The sequence below is a fragment of the Prinia subflava genome, chromosome 5 (genome assembly GCF_021018805.1).
Source record: "Prinia subflava isolate CZ2003 ecotype Zambia chromosome 5, Cam_Psub_1.2, whole genome shotgun sequence".
NCBI classification, from domain to species: Eukaryota; Metazoa; Chordata; class Aves; order Passeriformes; family Cisticolidae; genus Prinia; species Prinia subflava.
Window position 1 is genome coordinate 48389057 of NC_086251.1, and position 17843 is coordinate 48406899.

Below are 17843 nucleotides of genomic sequence, written 5' to 3' on the forward strand. Positions count from 1 at the left end.
TGTAATTGTTTTTGAAAGATTGGTTTAGATCATGTGAGTAGTTTGCCAGAAAGACGTTTATCCAAGGGGTTTTTTTCTCTGCTTAATTGACTGATAGGAGAGAGGTTGCAGGAGACATCTCTTTTCACCCAACTGTGTTTCCATGAGAAATTCAGTTATAGTTTAACTTAAGATTAGCTACCTAAGCACTTGAGGAGAACAGCAGGAAGGTTGTGCTGGCAGAAATTTTTATGACAGGACATTGGTTCAAAGGTTGTTTTTGTTGTATTTCTGTTCATTTTAATCCATAAGGAGCACAAATCCTCTTTGTCATTCATGGCAAGAGACAAGATGCTAAAACAAACATCTCTCTTTAATCTCTTGGGAGTCACTAAGTTTAGATCAGGGAGTAAAAGATGTGGAGTCTCCACTTTGTTTTTCCAAGAAAGAAACTGTAATTGGTCTGTTCTTGAACGGCACTTGGCTGGCTCATCAATCACTTCTCTGAAGACATATATTATAAATAAACTTTAAAATATCAAAGTGACGCATTTGAGCTGAGCTTTGCTGCTGTTCTGATTCTCCAAACTGGATGGGCGCTCTCCCTCACTGTATACCAATTTCTCTCAAGTCTCTCTTGCCGGCCACCCACATTACAATCAAGGTCACACGACACCACAGCGTCGGAGTTGGCAAAAGCTGATTCAGCCCTTTACCCAGAAAATCCTCAATTCAATTCGCAATCAATACCGAAAACCTACGGCAAGGCACGACCGCCGGGGCTCCGCTCCGCCGCCGCCTCTTTCCGTGCATCTTGCCACCTACAGCAAAATGCGCTTCCCGACCCTCCGCCCGCCGGCGCGCCGAAGAAACTCCACTCCATCCGCTGGGAGCGACACTCCGGGACCGAGTTCAGCGCTCCGGGGCTGCCACCGGCCCCGTCCCGCACACCCGCCGGCACCCAGCACGGGGGCCCCGGCCAGGGACAGCAGCGGCTCTCCCGCTTCGGGGCCACCGCCCCGCCACGGCCCCTCCCCGCAGTGCCGAGGTGCCCGGGGGGCTCTGCCCGCGGCCCCGCTTTCCCCCGCCCCGGCCCCGCCGCGCCCGCGCCCCGCCGCTGGAGCGGGCTCGGGCGGCCCTACCTGGAGGGACCCCCAGAGCGGGTGGAGGGCACAGTGCAGCAGCAGCGAGGGCCAGCAGCAGCGGAGCAGCCCCAGCAGCTGCCGGAGCAGCATCCCTCCTGGGCGGACGGGCGGGGGCGCGGGCTCCGGGCGACCTGGGGAGGGAGCAGAGCGAGCCGGCTGCAGAGGCGGTGGCTCGCACCCATCCCCGGAGCGCGACTGTCCCAACTTTAATTCTGGAGGGGAGGGAGGGAAGGCGGGAGGGAAGGAGGGGGGGAGGGAGGCAGGGAGATGGGCGGGTGGGGAGGGGAAAGAGTGGTCGGGAAAACCCTAGAGCCCTGCAAGTCCCGGCTCCCGCGGCAGGGAGACGCGCCTCCACCCCCGCCGTGCCCGCCTCCCTCCCCGCCCGCCCCGCGGCTCCCCCTTCCCGGGATGCTCCGGCTGTCGCCGCCGGCGGCCGCTCCGTGCCGGGGGCTTCCCAGCGGGAGCTCACCGCGGAGCTCGGGGCTCCCGCACACGCGGGAGGGGAGCGGGCGGCGGGAAAAGTTTGGAGCCGGCCGCGGGAAGAAGGAGGCAGGGCCGGGGCCGGAGCCGGAGCCGGAGGGGAGAGGCGGGGAGAGCGGCGCGGCCGCGCAGCCCGGGCATTGCATCTCCCCCCAGCCCGCCGCCGCTGCTGCAGTGATTTTTCAAGCCCATCGAGGCAGTCCCTTCCTCGCACGGCTCCCCTCGTCTCTCCCTCCCCGCCCGGGCTCCTCCCGGCGGCAGCCGCCCACCGCTGAGCCCCGGCGGGGCGGCCCCGGGCGCGGGGACCGAGAGCGGGACCCGCCCGGAGGGGCAGCGCGGGATGGAGCGGCACCCCCGGCCTGGAGAAACCCATCCCGAACTGCGGCCACGGGGTTTGGGCTGGTGGTTGTCGGTGTTCACCCCTTCTCTCACGAGGGATGCAGGGGCTTGTCCTGTGACAGGCGGGAGGGACATGGGGCTGGGGCGGCCCGGTGTCTCTGCGATAATAGGGAAGGCGCTTCAAGGCATTTGTGGTTCTATGTTCTAACAAAGCACGTGAAAATGTGTAACAGTGCATGAGGGGAACTGGATAGACCACCCCCAATATCAAGGCGCCACAGAGCGGCTTCCCCACAGGAAGGAAACAGTAGAAAATCAAAGATGAAGATGGTCTTGTTCCCATCTTTAGTGAAGCACTAGAAGTAAAACAGCTGTTTTGTGAATGGTGCTGAAAGTTGGGCTTGTGGGTATCAAGATGACCATAAAACATTTGTTGTTGGGTCCATGGCACAGGGATCCTGTTTTTAATGTTTCAAATGCAGTATGCACATGGGTTTGAACAAAATACTAGTTTCAAGGTTTACATTTCATATTGAGAGATGAATGAGTTTGAGGATATTGACTTCAGTTTTTCTTTCTATTTCTTGCACTCACTGAGCCAAGTTTCATCATCAGTTTCATAAAAATCTGTTCAGAGAAGCAGGAATGGAAATACACTAACCTCTGAACTGATACATAGCTAAAATTCTTTTTTCATACCACTGTTACATTCATTTCATGTCCATTCATTTCAGCCCCGACAGGCACTGTTTTAAATGTCAGGACTATCAGGCCCAGCAGCACTTTACAAATGAGAACAGCACACTGGAATTTAATGGTGTTGCACCTGAGTTGAGGTAGAGACGTTGAACCTAGGCATCTATTTGTAAATCCCTGTCTTGTGGTTTTATAAGAGCAGAATTCAGAGAGGCAGAGACATTATGATCTTGGATATAGGCAGTAATTGTACAGCAAAGAAATCTTCTGTAATGATGCTGAAAAAGATGGCGTCCTTTTCTGTAAGCCTACTGTGTAATACACAGGGCTTAATATATTGTGCTCATTCAATTACAGTTTTAGTGAGCTGGAGTCACAAGAGATAGCAAAGCTTTTCAGGCTTTCTGGTGATTTCCTGAAGGTATTTCAGCACTTGGTCACAGTACAGAACATAATAAATTGCACCATCTGTATCCATAGTTCTTGGTTCCTGACAGAATGAGAGATAAGGCTTTAGGCATTGTACGCCAAAAAAATACAGCACAGATTTATTTTCTTTCAGTATTTACAATGCCTTAATGTCTGAAGAGCTGTGGATTTTCCTGCCATTAGCGACTGCCCAAGTAGCTGTCTCAAAGTGCTGTTCCTGCGGTTCAAAGACAGCCCAGGGAACTGAGGAGACACAGCCAAACAACCCACAGCCTCAAGGAAGCAAGAGCAGTCAGGGATATTGTTCTGAAACAAATAAGAGCAGAGTTTGGCCCAGGTAATCAACGTCTTTTCTGTCTCACACTGGTAATTGACAGTTCCCTTGGGAAAATGATTGGGCTGCAAATATATTAAATCCAGCCTCTGGACCCAGTCATATGGTCCACACAGAAGGATATTTCCCTTAGAGTGAATGGCTAAAGATAGGGCTGAATGTGTGTCCTGTTCTTGTCCACATGACACCAGTACTTTTCATTATTACTTTGGCTTCTCTGTAGTTTCTATGGAGAGAAAATAGAGTCCAGGAATTTTTTCACCCTTATAAGGAAGATAAATGATATAATGCTTGGTAGACTATAGGCCCTGAATCAATGACAGGCTTGAAATATGTTTTGCTTAATAACTCATTAAGTATTTTGTAGCACCAGGACTGGTATGTGGAAGAACACGATGATTTGTCTGCAGCAGTCACACTACTGAAGTGTGGAGAAGGAAAATGGCTAGGGCTACCATCCCAGAACCAGAAACAGGATTTTCTGGGGTGTAGTCCCACTAATACAAACTTCCTCTGCTATCTTGGGCATGTTTTTAAAATTACTTTTACCAGATTCCCTACCTGTCAAAACAGTACAACGAGATCCAGCTGAAATTCTTACTGTGTCTGGTAGGAAAGGCAGTAACAAGATCCTGTCCTCCAAAATGTTTAGCTCATCACAGAAACATGGAACAGTACCAGATCCTTTGCTGGTGTGATCAACAAAGCTCCATGCTCTGGTTCAGTGCTCTAGAGATGAAAAGTGATTTATAAATGTTACAGCTCAAAATAATAACTTAAACTATTTTAAAAGGGTCTCCTTTTTGTTTGCTTGTTTTCAGAAAAAGACTGCACAAACAGCATTGTTCAAGCAATTTCTTGAAAAATTGAAGTCAAATATTAATACTCAATGGAATGATGACCATTACTCTTTTTTCCCTTTCATCTTTGGTCTGATTACCAAGGAAGAATATTTATCTTGTTTACTTCATGTTTTTATTTTTTTAAACAATTGCTGATAATGAGAGAAATCATGATTAACACCCCAATGCAGCAACTACTCCAGAAACATCCATAAGGATTGCAACACTGGTTAGCTGTACAAATACTATCACATTCCTTTAATCTAAGTAGCCATAATGGTTATAATGGACTTAAGGAGGCTATTTATTTTTGTCAGTATTGATGGAGTTTACAACATAAATTCAATTGATCAGAGAGCACAGTAGAACGTTCTCTTTGATGTTGACTTGTCAAAACTTTATTAAAATCAATAGATATTCCCCTTGACTTTAGGCAAGTTTTGTCCCTATGTCTTCAGAGACATCAGAGGGGTTTTAGCTAAAGCCAGTAGCACAGGAAGCAAAGGCAACCTCTTCTCAGACACTGTGGTCAGTCTGGCCTAGAAAGAATTCACTTAAGCTTTTTACTAATGACATTTCTGGATGCAGGTCAATGAACTCAAGAAGAATGTCCAACCTGGTGAAATGCTAGAAAACATAAACAGAAAACATTTCAGCACGGATATTTTGAAGCCTTCTTTAGCCTTGCATGGTCTGTCCCAGATTAATTTTTGGGTTTGAGTCTAGAAAAACATCATCAAGCAGGTAAACGTACAGCATCACTTTTGCTTGCACTGAAAATATGTCTGTTGCTATTTTTAAAAGGTATTTTTATTACTCCATATATCCAAAGCGGTGTTTTCAACATGTGGAAAGAAGATTTACTGGTTTTGGATTTAAACTTTCTACCTACAAATCCACAATTTATTGGGATGTTTTTAGAAGATCAGAAATCGATAAAGGTCACAGCAGCAGAAACAGTGGAGGAAATTGCATTTCTTCAGATACCTAGTTATCTCAGTTATCTCTTCCTAGGGATGGGAGAGAATTCTTGTTGATGATCTCAATTATTTAATAAAACTGAGGACCATACAAGTAAGAGATATGATTTTTGGAAGATTCAATTATTCAATTGTTCAGTATTTCCAACTTGTGGGAAAAGATTCCCAACTTTGAGCATACCTTGAATACATTTGTATAACAAATGATTCTTTGATTTTCATGATATTCAAGTTTTGAAAATGGGTTTTAAATTTCATAAGTATCTGAATTTCAATAAGTGCTCTTAAAGTTTTCTCTCAGATAAATACAGGCTATTGCCCTGCATCTGGAAAACAATGGCAGGGTGTCTCCTTTTCCTTGCTATAGGTCAAGAATACTGTAATCAAATCCATGTCAGGTTAGATGAGGAGTGAACAGGACTAACAGGGAAAGTTGTATGTAATCTTTAGCTTGTGTTCCCTCACCTGAAATTACAGGACACGGTAGATTTTTATTTATGATCAAAAAAGCTGTGCCTATATATCATACAAGCCTGTTCTTGTATTTTCAGGATTCTGGCTCTGAGATGCTGCTTTCAGTGATAAACAGGCCTCCTGCTTACTCACTTGCAGTAGTTTCTCACATTTTGTTCTCTTCACAAATGGATTTGCTCAGCACTATTCCCGTTCTTTGTTTATAAATATAAAGGTAAAATGTGTGGGATTAGTTATTAAACTGTCCAGAAAAATCCTAGATGTAAGGAAGAGATTGTATGCCCCAAATAATGTCCTTTTTTCAGCTTTATCAATTGTTCACACAACATATTACTTCTTACATATATTACATTTTCAATCCCTTGTGATTTATAAAGAAATCTCTACATGCTGAGTGAACTGCAGGTTGCAGCAATCACTTAAGTGCTATATCACTTTTTCACTCATTATACATTGCTGCTTAGGTCTTGAAGATTAAATACTTGTTATTTGAATGTGTAAAAAATGATATGAAAGCATTAGCTTCATGTTTGCTCTTGGACTCTGTTTGCCCAGATCCTATGGAAAAGAATGAATGGCAAGGACAGGGCTGAGTAAGGGTAGGAGTAGTTCCAGTTGAAGGACAAGGATGGGGAATCACTGCAACAAAAACAAAATTATCAGTATAGCTTCTTTTTTTAAACTCATCCTTCAAGGAGAAACCTGCACAGATTTGGTCTGATTGATCTAATTTTGGCTGTCAATTTAATCAATCCCAAGTGTCCGAATACTCCCTAAAACTGCAAGTCTGAGAGTTTCTATGCCTAGTAAAAATATGTGCCTAAAACTACCGTGTGCAGGTCTGTATATTTGACGATGTTTCATTTAAAAATGCACGGAAAACGATCAGTTTCACAGAACATTGTTTTCTCTTTCTTTCCCCTCTCTGTCATTTTTTACCTCTGTTTCTAGTTGACGTGATACCTAGACTGAAAAATTGGGAACCAGAGTTCAGAAAGCTGTCAGTCTGCAGATCTCAGGTGTGGGTTGTCCAGCCTGTCTTTGTAGCTGCAAGCACACAGACCATCTGGGTTCATGTCTGGGTTCCAAGCTGTGGGGATGCTGGGAGGAAATCATAAATGTGTTATTAATTATTATAGAGAAAATACTGGTAGAAACACACCCCAACTTTGTTTTTCTTCACTTACTCAAATTCCACAGCAGTGGATTTTCGTGGAAAGCCATTCTATTGTTTCTTGAACAACACATTCAACAAATGTGGCATCCACTGTGGTGAGGAGGATGAGATAATCTGTGCTGCTGACAAATACGTGATGTTTGTTAATGGTAGGGAAAGAAATATGAGATTGTGCCGATGTCTAACACAGAACTTTAGTGAATACTTTACATCAGCTAAGGTTAAGGGTTAAGAGCCAGACTGTGAGCAGGTCAGATTGTAATGGATCCATTTGTCTTGTAACAAGAGCTATTGATTGGTTGTAAGTCCCAGCTAGTGGGGGGCTCACAGGGACAGCGCCAGCTCGCCACCGACCTCCGCTGCGGTCCTACAGCCCAGGGCTCGGGGGGAGCTCCCTGCAGACCCCTGCAGGCTGAGCATCAAACACTGCTCTGGGACAAACACTGGCACATCCCAGGGGGTTACTGGCAGCAGGTCCTGGTTCCTCCAGCAAGTTTTTTTGGTGTGTAATACAGGCCTTTGTTTTATATATTAATTCAGAATCGTACAATGCATTTGCAATCTCCTGTCAGTAAACCGTGGTTCTGTTTGCAGATGGAAAGGAAAATCCAGTAATTTGTCAGTTTTTTCTAGACTTTTATAGCTTGTTAAATCTTTCTAAATCTTTTGCATTACCTCTGTCTGACCTTGAGGTACACCAATCCAGTTGGCCACTGCTGTAATTTCTTAGATCCTTTGTGGTCTGAAGAAAGAGAAGAAAGATACCTAAAGTGGTGCCTATGCTTTCTGGTATGCAGAAGATATCCTGGGATCTGCCTGCTGGCAGTAGGTGCTAGGCTAACATTCAGTAAGATATTGCTAGAATTTTGTTAGATTGGGGCAGTAGCTGGGAGCGTGGCTCCTTGTGGCTTGGACTGGCTGTCAGAGGGCCACACAGGCTGCCTGACAGAGCATCTTCCCTCCCCTGCACAGAGGACAGCCAAACACACAATTCTTACAGCACTGGCAACTGCACTAATCCTGGCTCGGCCTGTGAAGAATATAGATGAATGCTGCTATGAAAGTTCATAAATTTACATCATAAAATATTCCAACCATTGAGGTACGGTGAAGCATTTCACATCTCTTGGCAGCAACCACATGTTCCTAACGCAGTCCCTCCAGGCTGTGCCTGGGGGTTTCTGTTGTTCCCTCTAAGTATTTTCCAGGGTCAGAAGGCATTTTTCTGGCAGCAGCTCTCTCTGCAGGGGTAGACCTGGTGAGGTACACAGTGCAAAGAGTTTTCTCAGCTAGACATAAGGGAAAGACAACAATATGTTTAGGCAAAAATTCTACAAAAAAAGGGATAGGCTCTGAAATACTTTACCTTGAGCCTATGCTATCGATGTTCTGATCAAATCAAACTGAGATTACACTGCTTGTAATTCTTTTATGTCACAAGTTGTCACTGTAATGCCAAATTGCTTCCCTGGCAGAATCTTATGCAAAATGTGGGGATGTCTCTTACTAAGACCACCAACATCAGCAGGCATATATCAGCAGTTTCAGGACACCATTTTTTTCTCTGAATCAGCCAGTGGATTTAGATCTTACTGCATTCAAAAACAAACAAACAAACAAACAAACAAACAAGCAAACACAATAATCTCCTATTAATAAAATCCCGGTTATTATCTTTATGTTTCTAAGATTGTAGTGTTCTGTCTTTTTGGAAACATTCAAGTCCTTGATCTGCTCCTTTTTGTTCTTCATCCTAACAAACACATGCACTAGGAAGAGGAAGAAAACTCTCAGCAGGGCCTGGCAGTCCATAGTTCCTCCAGCTGAAGCACTTACACACTGGCATAGTCTTTATCTTGCAGTCTTCTTTGTCTCACCAAACAGGGAAAGAGCTCTCAGGAGGTTCCAGGAAGACAGGGATTTAGGTTTCCGTTCTCATGGCTCCTACCATCAGTGCCCACACTCTGCTCCACACAGCCTGAGGTGAGCTCTCTCCTGCTTTAAATTTCCGTTCTGCTCAAGCAGATGAAGGAACGTGCTAAAAAATTCCAGTGCTTTCTTTATTGTGATGAGTGGTGAGCCACATCATGGTTTTGCTGGTACTAAGAACTCTTGGCTAGTGAGAAAATATTTGGGGTATTATTGTATTTGCAATGTATTTTGCTGCTGTTTATTTGCAATGTATTTGCTTGCTCCTTACATGAAGGCACTGTGGTATAACTAGAGAGAAGAAAGAGGCTAGATATATTTTTAATTGCTCTATCACTGGCTATTTTAAAGGATATTAGAAATGCATCTGTAAGGATCAACAGAGCCTGAACCCATTTGAAGATTAGAGAAGGTACCAGATTCATCTTTGTCAGCCCTTTCTCTTTCCCCAGACCATCAAGTATTAGTCTGGTGTGTTGGAAATCCCTGGGAGCCACCAGCTGCTGATTTGAAAAGAAAAGCACCTAGAGCTGTCCTGCAAGACTGACATCATCATGCATTCACCTCAGTGCCTCCCAAGCATTTTGAGATCCTCTGATGAAAGCCATTACATAAATGCATAGCATTGTATTCTTGAATGTTTAAATCATGACAGATTTGAATACATATTTTTTGTGACTCAGTCATGAATTATCACAATTTGCATACAGTATTTTCCTGTATTCAGCATACCCTCCTTCTCATTTAATCCCTCTGATTTGTGCTGCTGTAGTGACTTTAAACCTGAATTACAGAAGCAATTGTGGAGTGCCTTGCAATGGCAATGAGTAATCTTGCTGTACCTATAGGCAGGAATAATTGACAATTTTTTTGTAATGAGCTAGGAGGAAACCCTTAATCAAAGGAAACATTTTTCTATTTATGAACAAGTGCATCCATTTTACTCTCTTGGTATCCAAAGCTATAGTGGCTGCCTAATGTGAATACTATTTTCTTTTGCTTATTGCTGCAGTGCCAAGGGATAAGCAAATATTAGGCCTTCACTTAATAAGACCCTGGTCAAATGCTGAGGAATAGGCAGGGATGCCCCTGTGCATTTGCAGTCTTAAAGAGAAGAACCGTGAGAGGTTATAAAATGCAAGCATTACAGGAAACTGAGAAGCAATTCTCTGTCTTTGAAATAAGTTTGTTTGCAAAGGGTAGCTTAATATTTCTTGGGAATTTAACCCTGCTATTTATCCAATCACCTCCTTAGCTGCCCTTTTCTATTTTCCTCTACAAAAATTGGACTCAGTCCTGCTGAGTCCCAGCTGTGGGAGAGGAGCTGAAAAGCTTGGAGCAGCCTGTGTGTACCCATGCCTGTAGAGCACTGTCCAGTGAACTGGAAATCCACAATCCAGTTCTACACACTTGTCCTAGACATCTAGAAATGTAATTCTGCCATTGTATACTGGATATGGCAGACAGAAGCCCATTGCCTTTGCTGTCTTCAGGAAGAACCAGGGTAAGGAACTCCCTGGGCCTGGCATGCTGCTTTTTATAACAATCCCCCACTGTCCTTTTGAATGTTTTTGCAATGTCTCCTCCCAGTGGGAGAAGAAATCAGGTCCTGAAGATGGTATAGCCTATGGCTCCTTTAATTATGGAGGATTTAAACAGTGATGTTTTCTTGCCTGGGGGATTAAATGTTTACTCTTGAGATAAAGAATTGCCTCACAATAAAGCTGTTTTACCAGATACTGGTTGCTCCATCCCTCTCCTGCACTTGAATATATTTTCATAATGCTTATTTTTGCTGTAATAATCCAACATCCACTATGCTGACTGTTGCCATGAATTTTCCTGGTTTGCTAAGCGTTCATATTAAAGGAGAAACGTGCAGTTTCTCACGCTGGTGAATTGTAAACACAAGACCATGTTTTGTAAATATTGGCAATGTTATGAATACTTTCTCCAAGACAAGGGGAGGTTGAATGACAGCCTCCTGGACCAATGTGACAGGAGAGGTGGCGATACCCTTCTCCAATCCATGGTCACCTTGCCACAGATATATAATAGAAAAATAAACTAAGGGCAGGTCTTCTGCCCTGCTGCTCTGTTGCACCCAGATCTGTGTCCCCAGTCTGTGTTCCTGGTTGGGCCTCCACGGTGATAACTGGCGCCTATACGTGGTCAAGTTGCAAGCTAGTGAGGAAAGAAAAAAGAAGAAAAAAAAAAAAAAAAAAAAAAAATCTGCCTTCTACAGCTGCAAGAAGAAGAAACCCACGATGTTCTCAGAGGAACGATTGATGATGGAACTGCTCCACTCCTTTTTGTTGTCCTGTGACGCTGACTTAACCAGGAAACACGTGAGAGAACTATTTAGCTGGGGAAAGAAACTTGGAATTTTTTATACTGCTGAAAAGGCACTTTATATTGGCCCATGGAGAACCCTGGGAAAAAGCCTTTTCTCTGCCGTCCTTGACGGAAACTCTAAGGCAGGCACTCTTTTACGGGCATGGACAACAGTCTTCCCACTTCTAAAAGAGGCTGGAGAGGACTTTGAAGTTGATTCTGGGCTTTCGACAGGAAGCAGCACTGGCTCCCCTGTGAGCTCCGTCGCTTCTGACGAGGATTGCTCTGATGCAGGGTTAGAGCCGATGCAGGAGACCCCCACCCCCATGTCGGGGGTTGGGCGCGCCCAGCGGGGTTTTTGGAAGGGCGGGAAAGCTTTTTCGGTCCGCTCCCCGCGCGGTTGGCCGGGCGGGGAGCTGGGGTGCCGAGGGGGCGGAGCGCTCGGCATCGGGTCCCACGCCGAGCGCGGGGGATCGCCCGCGCCGCCCCGGGCCGCCGTGTCGCGGCGACCCCCCCGCTGCCCGCCACCGCTGCGGGGTCCGCCCTGCAGCTGCCGCGCGGAGCCGCGCCGCCTCGGGCCCCCTGCGGGGAGCCGGGGGGGCCGCCGTGCGCCGCCTCGCCGGCCCGCCCCGCCCCGCCGCGACCTGCTCCGCGCAGGATTCGGCAGGAGAGAGCGGCGGGGACGGCCTCTCCTTGCCCCGTCCCCCCGCCGCGCCAAATGCTGTGCGCGGGGTCGCCGCCGCCGGCGGTCTGTGCGGTGCCCGCAGCGGAGCCGCCGCCGCCGCCCACCGCGCCGCGCCCCGCCCCACGCGTCCGGTGCCGGTCCGGCGCCGCGGGGGGAGGGCTGGGCGCAAGGCTGCCCGCTGCTGCGGGGCCACCCGCGCTGGACAGCCCCCCCGCGCCGCCGCGCGGCCCCGCCGCATGCCCCCTCCGTTCAGAGGGGACGGGGCCGAGCGCTGGAGCCGCAGAGCTGCTGCCGGCTCTGGCCCCGGCCACCGACCCATCGGCTGATGGAACAGGAGCTGAAAGCTGTGGCCGATCGGCCACGCCTCTCTGCCCAGCGCGACAATCGCCCCCCCGCTCAGAGAGGAGTCTGAGCGAGTCACTGTCCCCCGCCCGCCCCCCCTACGGGGCCGGGTCGGCGGTGGGAGATGATAACGGGGAAAAAGCGTTGTCTGATGTGCACGCTTTCCCTGTCATGAAATCGGATGAGGCTTTTAGTCCGCAGGTGAACCAGGCTGCTGACCTAAGAGAGCTGCTGCCTGAAGATGCAGCTTTGCCCAAGCCAGTTCAGGGAGCTGTGGATGTGGATCCACAGCATCATAGCCATGATGACCCATCATGGGCAGTCCCGCTTCCCTTATCAAGGGACGTGGCAGAAGATAATACAAGCTTCACTGAGGCAATTCAATGGATCAGTGCAGAATTTGAGAATCTGATCTTTCCTTATGTAATAAGAGGTCTTGCAACAATGATGCTTGAACCTCAACAGGTTTTTACCTTTGAAAGAAATTGGAAATTCCTAGCTGGACAAATGGCTGTCAAAAATAGCCACCTGCCTCGAGATGATCCCTTGTTTGGGGTCGGAGTTGACCTACTTATGGGGAGGAGTCAATATGATTGCCCTGATGTGCAAGCTGGCTTTTCTTTCAGGGTTTTAGGTTCGTGCAGATACATAGGGATATCTGCATTGATAAAAACCAAGTTATCCTTCTCCCCAAAGGAAGACTTCTTAGACATAGCACAGAAGCCAGAGGAAGCTTTTAATGAATTTATATCGCGTCTGATGCATTTTTTAAAGACGAGAGTCGAGGATGTAACTTTGACAATGATAATTTTGGAGCAATTAGCAAGAAGCCATGCTAATTCTGCTTGCCAGAGGCTCCTGGAAACCATTCCGGAGACTTCTAATATCCTGGAGATGGTCCAGACCTGTGCAGTTCTAAACACCTGTGATTCTATGGTGATGACCCCAACGGCTGCTTCACAGCCGGCAGAACAGAGGCAGAATGATGGACATGAGACAGAGGCAGATATTCAGCCTAGTGGAGAACAGGAAAAGGAGGCACAGAAAGTGACTCCCTTGTTTTTCTGCGCACAAGGTGTGGGTCCAGACCATACTGCAGAAACATGCGAGGCAGTGGGTCATGCTGAGCCCACGCCAAACCCGAAAACTCGGAGGCGAAGAAAAAGACGAAGACGTCAGGGGGACGAAACAGTTTCCCAAGCTCTAGAACAAGAGCAAAAATTCTCTGGCTGGTTTACAGCCAGCATCTCAAGTGTAGGAAGTGTTGATGTTGCCACATAGCTATGGTCAGTTTTCCTTGGACCTTGCAGTGGGTTTCTACGTCCACATCCTATGTTGCATGCATTCTTTGAGAAAAAGTCAATTGCTCAATTTGTGTTTTCTAAGTTCTCTATCCTCAGGTTCTGCGATCCATGCTAAGAAGGTGGCCGCTGAAACACTCTGCTGAGCTGCCTCAGGTGCATTGGACTGATCCTGTTTGATCCTGAAACCTTGTGCACCCTGTGCCACCCTAGTGCCACCCATCAGAGAAGCCTCTTCGAGATCTGATTGACATGGACACGGACTGGCATCTTCTCTTTTCCTATATGGCCTCCATAGAGACTTTGGATCCTGTGGAGCTGCTGGACAAGGACAGACTGAAGCAGTGTGATGCTGAGAGCCAGCGGACTGTTAATCATGGACTCAGAGGAATTGTTTGCTATGGTTCAGTTTTATGTATGGTAGCCATTGTGACCTCTGTGGGGAAAGGGCACGTTGTTTGGGGGTTGTGGTTTTGGGACAGAATTTTGAGGTTCAGAATTTTCAATTGAGTAGAAAAATTTTTCTTGGAATGCTCCTGCCTTTTGCACCGTATATTCCCTTGTATCTTATAAAAATTTAAAAATATGAGGGTGTTGGTTGAATTATGTTAGACTATGCTCGAGATATTTTGAGCAAGTTATTGCAAGGGGTTCAGGGTGAAACCCTGGGTAGCAAAGGCAGAATCAGACCAACATGTAGCCCTCACACCGTCACCTAAATGAAGGTCGGTGAACTTTATACAGGTTTTTTTTTCTTTCTTTTTTCCTGTCATAGAATTGTTCATTTTTCTTTTTTTGTTTTCTTTTTAATATACTTAAAAGGGTGAGATGTTGCCATGAATTTTCCTGGTTTGCTAAGCGTTCATATTAAAGGAGAAACGTGCAGTTTCTCACGCTGGTGAATTGTAAACACAAGACCATGTTTTGTAAATATTGGCAATGTTATGAATACTTTCTCCAAGAGAAGGGGAGGTTGAATGACAGCCTCCTGGACCAATGTGACAGGAGAGGTGGCGATACCCTTCTCCAATCCATGGTCACCTTGCCACAGGTATATAATGGAAAAATAAACTAAGGGCAGGTCTTCTGCCCTGCTGCTCTGTTGCACCCAGATCTGTGTCCCCAGTCTGTGTTCCTGGTTGGGCCTCCACGGTGATAGCTGACAGTCCCACACAGAGCTATTTAGAACAGCTAAGGGCTGATGTGGGTCCCAGAGCAAATGGGCTGGTTCTCTTTCCCCTTTTTCCCTCCTTTTTCTTTCTACAGGTTAACCTAGTGCTGATCTCCCCTTCTTCCCAGCCCTGTTGGTTGGGGTGGGGTGGGCAGGACAGAGGCACTCTCTGAGGTGCAACCCCAGAGTCCCAGCACATTTACTCCTAGCCCCCTGGGTGGGGATGGCAGCACTGTCCAGGGTGGACATTAGTCAGTCCTATTCTCTCCAAATTTGTGGTGCTGGAGCAGGATTAGCTCTCAGACCTCAGCTAGTGGAGGTCTTGCCCTTTCATCTTTCAAAAAGTGCCTCAGTCATCAGGCTTCTTCCCAGGCATGGCAGATAAGGAGTTACTGGATCCCATTTTGGTGTTTAAATCTGGAAGCTGAGCTTGCCACTGGCAGTTTGGAAAATAAGTCACCACACAGATGCAGAAAGAGAATAATTGCACCAGAAAAATTCTGCTGGAATTGAGGGAAGCTGACAACTCAGTGGGTACATTCTCACACTCAGGCTTCCGTGGGGTCCTGTGTGTCCAGTGAACCATCTGTGTGCAGAGGCCTCCAGGCATTTTCAGCTCTGCTAAAATCTTCTGTCTCTCCCAGCTCAAACTCATTTCTGTAACTAGCCCAAGTGCAAGAAGACACCAATTCTCTCCTCTCTTTACAACAAGTTTTAGTTAGAAAAAGATAAAATTTTACTTCTGACTTGCTTGAAGTAGAGAGTTCTGGTGAGTACTGTCAGACCCTGGGGTCTGGCATCTACAGGGTGGGAAGCTCCATCAGCAATGGGTGCACTGCATATTTTAATTTTAATTTTGGAAAGGGAGAAAGTCTGTGTTCAAAAGCTTTCTCCAGTGTTAACCATCTGCTTTTAAGAACATTTCTCCCTTTGCTATTTCCAGTCTGAATTGGGGGTGAGGTATAGCCCTTTTCAGTTATCCATTCATGCCTCCTTTTCATTTGTTTAAATTGCTCCTCCATCCTGTCCATTAATATGTTCCTTTGCTTACCACAAAGATAATAAATTCCTGTGCCCATAAACACTTTGGTCCATAACTTCTCTAACATAAATATGCTTATTAACCTTTCTACAGGATGACTTCCATGAGGAAGATGGCACATGTGCACACTGGAAGGAAGATAAGAGTCTGAAGTAATTGGATTAGCTGTAATAGAAAAATGGGTGAGCTGCAGGGATGGAATTCACCCAGGACTAATCTGGAGCACAGAATATCAGAGTGCTGCAAATCTGATAGCAAATGATGCTCGTTTAGACTGCAGATCAGGAGGCTTTGTAAGTGTATATCTAACAATGAATCTGTATCTCACCTACAGGATGTAGCATCCATGCACCTACAGATACCTGCATACAGCACTCTTTGATGAAAAGGTGCCCTGATGAATTTAGAAACAATTTTTATAGAAGAGTTTGGTAATTCTTCCAGAAGACTGGCTGCAGAAAGACAGAGCCAGGTCAACTCACACACTAGGCACACATACCTCAGACACATCACCTGCACAAGGTGAAGTTGCTCAGTTCTGTTGACCCATGAGGACCAATGGTACCTTGTGTTAAAATTTGAAGACTCTGCTACACTCTGCATTTGTATTTCTGCTCTCCAGTTACTCATTCCTCCTCCTGTTGACAAAAGATTCAGCTTTCCTGCTGGTCTCCTTCTTGGAGCAGAGGTAATTATTCCTCAGGGTGGTCTCCAGGACCTGCTTGTGGCTCACAGAGACCTGAAGATTTGTGTTCAATGTTGTTACAGGTGCCTCAAGTTCTCTGGGGCCTCTTGACAGCTAGTCTCAGCCAACATTGCTATAGTGTCTGCCTAGGGCTGTGATGCCAGGGATGGGGCTTTGTTTCCAACCCCTCTTTACCCTGTTTCACTTTCATTTGATTTATAGTTGTCTCTGACAGTTGAGATTAATGTGGGTTTTATTTTACATGTGAGCATGGTGTTAATTTTCAGAGTATTTATTGTTCCAGCCACATAGAGGAGATAAATCACCTTAGAAAGAAAATGTCCCCTTGCATGCAGTCAGCTCAGTAAGTTTGTCTAAACTCATAAAAAGTTGCCATTTAATCTCTGCCTGGGGTTAAGTCCTGTGGAACTATGACTAAGCAGTACAACAGTAGTAATCAGTACACAGGACAGGCAGTGCCTGCTTCCACCTTTCAGAAGTACCCAGCCCTTACTTCTTTCCACAGGCTCTTAAGCTTTTATTCAATGCTCAGTGGAGATAAATATAACATGCCCACAGCTCTCTCTTGAATGGAATAAATTAATTCATATATTTATTTACATAGCTATATAACAATGTATTTAGATGTAATGTAATGTAATGTTTTTTTAATATGATACAGCAATCTGTTTTTAAAAAGACCTACTTGCCTGCAAATGGCTGTCCATATAAAGGATCAAGATCTCCAAAGACAACTAATAATTTTGAGTAGAAAAGTTGGGTTGCTAAGCCTAAGAGAACAATATCAGCTTCACTGAGACTTTTGGGATATAACTTAAGCAGGTGATATGCCCATTCACCAAAACACTTTTCTGAGTATCATTGATGCCTCCTGTTTTACACCAGACCTATACTGGTCTGACTGCTTACATTTGCAGAGAATTTCCCTCCCAGGTATATATGAATCTATCTATTTTTCTACCTCAACATCACCTGTGAGGTAGCTTGGTGTATATTGACTTCTCAATCTGGCCAGAACTGGCCATTTTGAGATAGATTTGTAGCAAAAACTTGATTTTATTCTGTACAATCAACCAGTCTGTTCCTCATGCTTGTGTTGCACTCAGTTTTGTTGTCTACTTAGAAGCATCAGAAACAAATATGCCTTGTTATCTTGCTTAGTAAATATAGTGAGAGACCCAGTTCAGGGTCATCCAGAGTGGCAGTGACATCCACTGCCTGTGAGTTCATGCACCTACTTTGCTTTTGCACTTTGCAGTCCATGCTGATTTTGGAAGACTTTCATATAGAAAACAGTTGGAATAGTTGCTGTTACTTGCCTACATGGCATCCAACAGCTCCATGGCACTGTTTCTGCTTAAAATGCTAAGTAAACACAAGTTTTCAAATAAATTTAACACATCACTTCAATTTGTCAGCAGTTTGCAACGGAAGCCCAATGATTTTTTAATTTATAAA

The 17843-nt window shown here is 45.8% G+C and overlaps 1 protein-coding gene across 2 annotated transcripts in view; it reads right to left on the reverse strand.

Moving 5' to 3' along the window:
* Window positions 1-1334, reverse strand: part of PRIMA1 (proline rich membrane anchor 1) — a 49568-nt gene extending 48234 nt beyond the window's left edge. For both annotated transcript variants that reach the window (XM_063399271.1, XM_063399272.1), the window contains exon 1: window positions 1122-1334. In XM_063399271.1, coding sequence (XP_063255341.1) covers window positions 1122-1214 — 93 coding nt within the window. In that variant the 5' untranslated portion in view covers window positions 1215-1334. The remainder of the gene's footprint in view (window positions 1-1121) is intronic.
* Between the last annotated feature and the right edge of the window lie 16509 nt (window positions 1335-17843).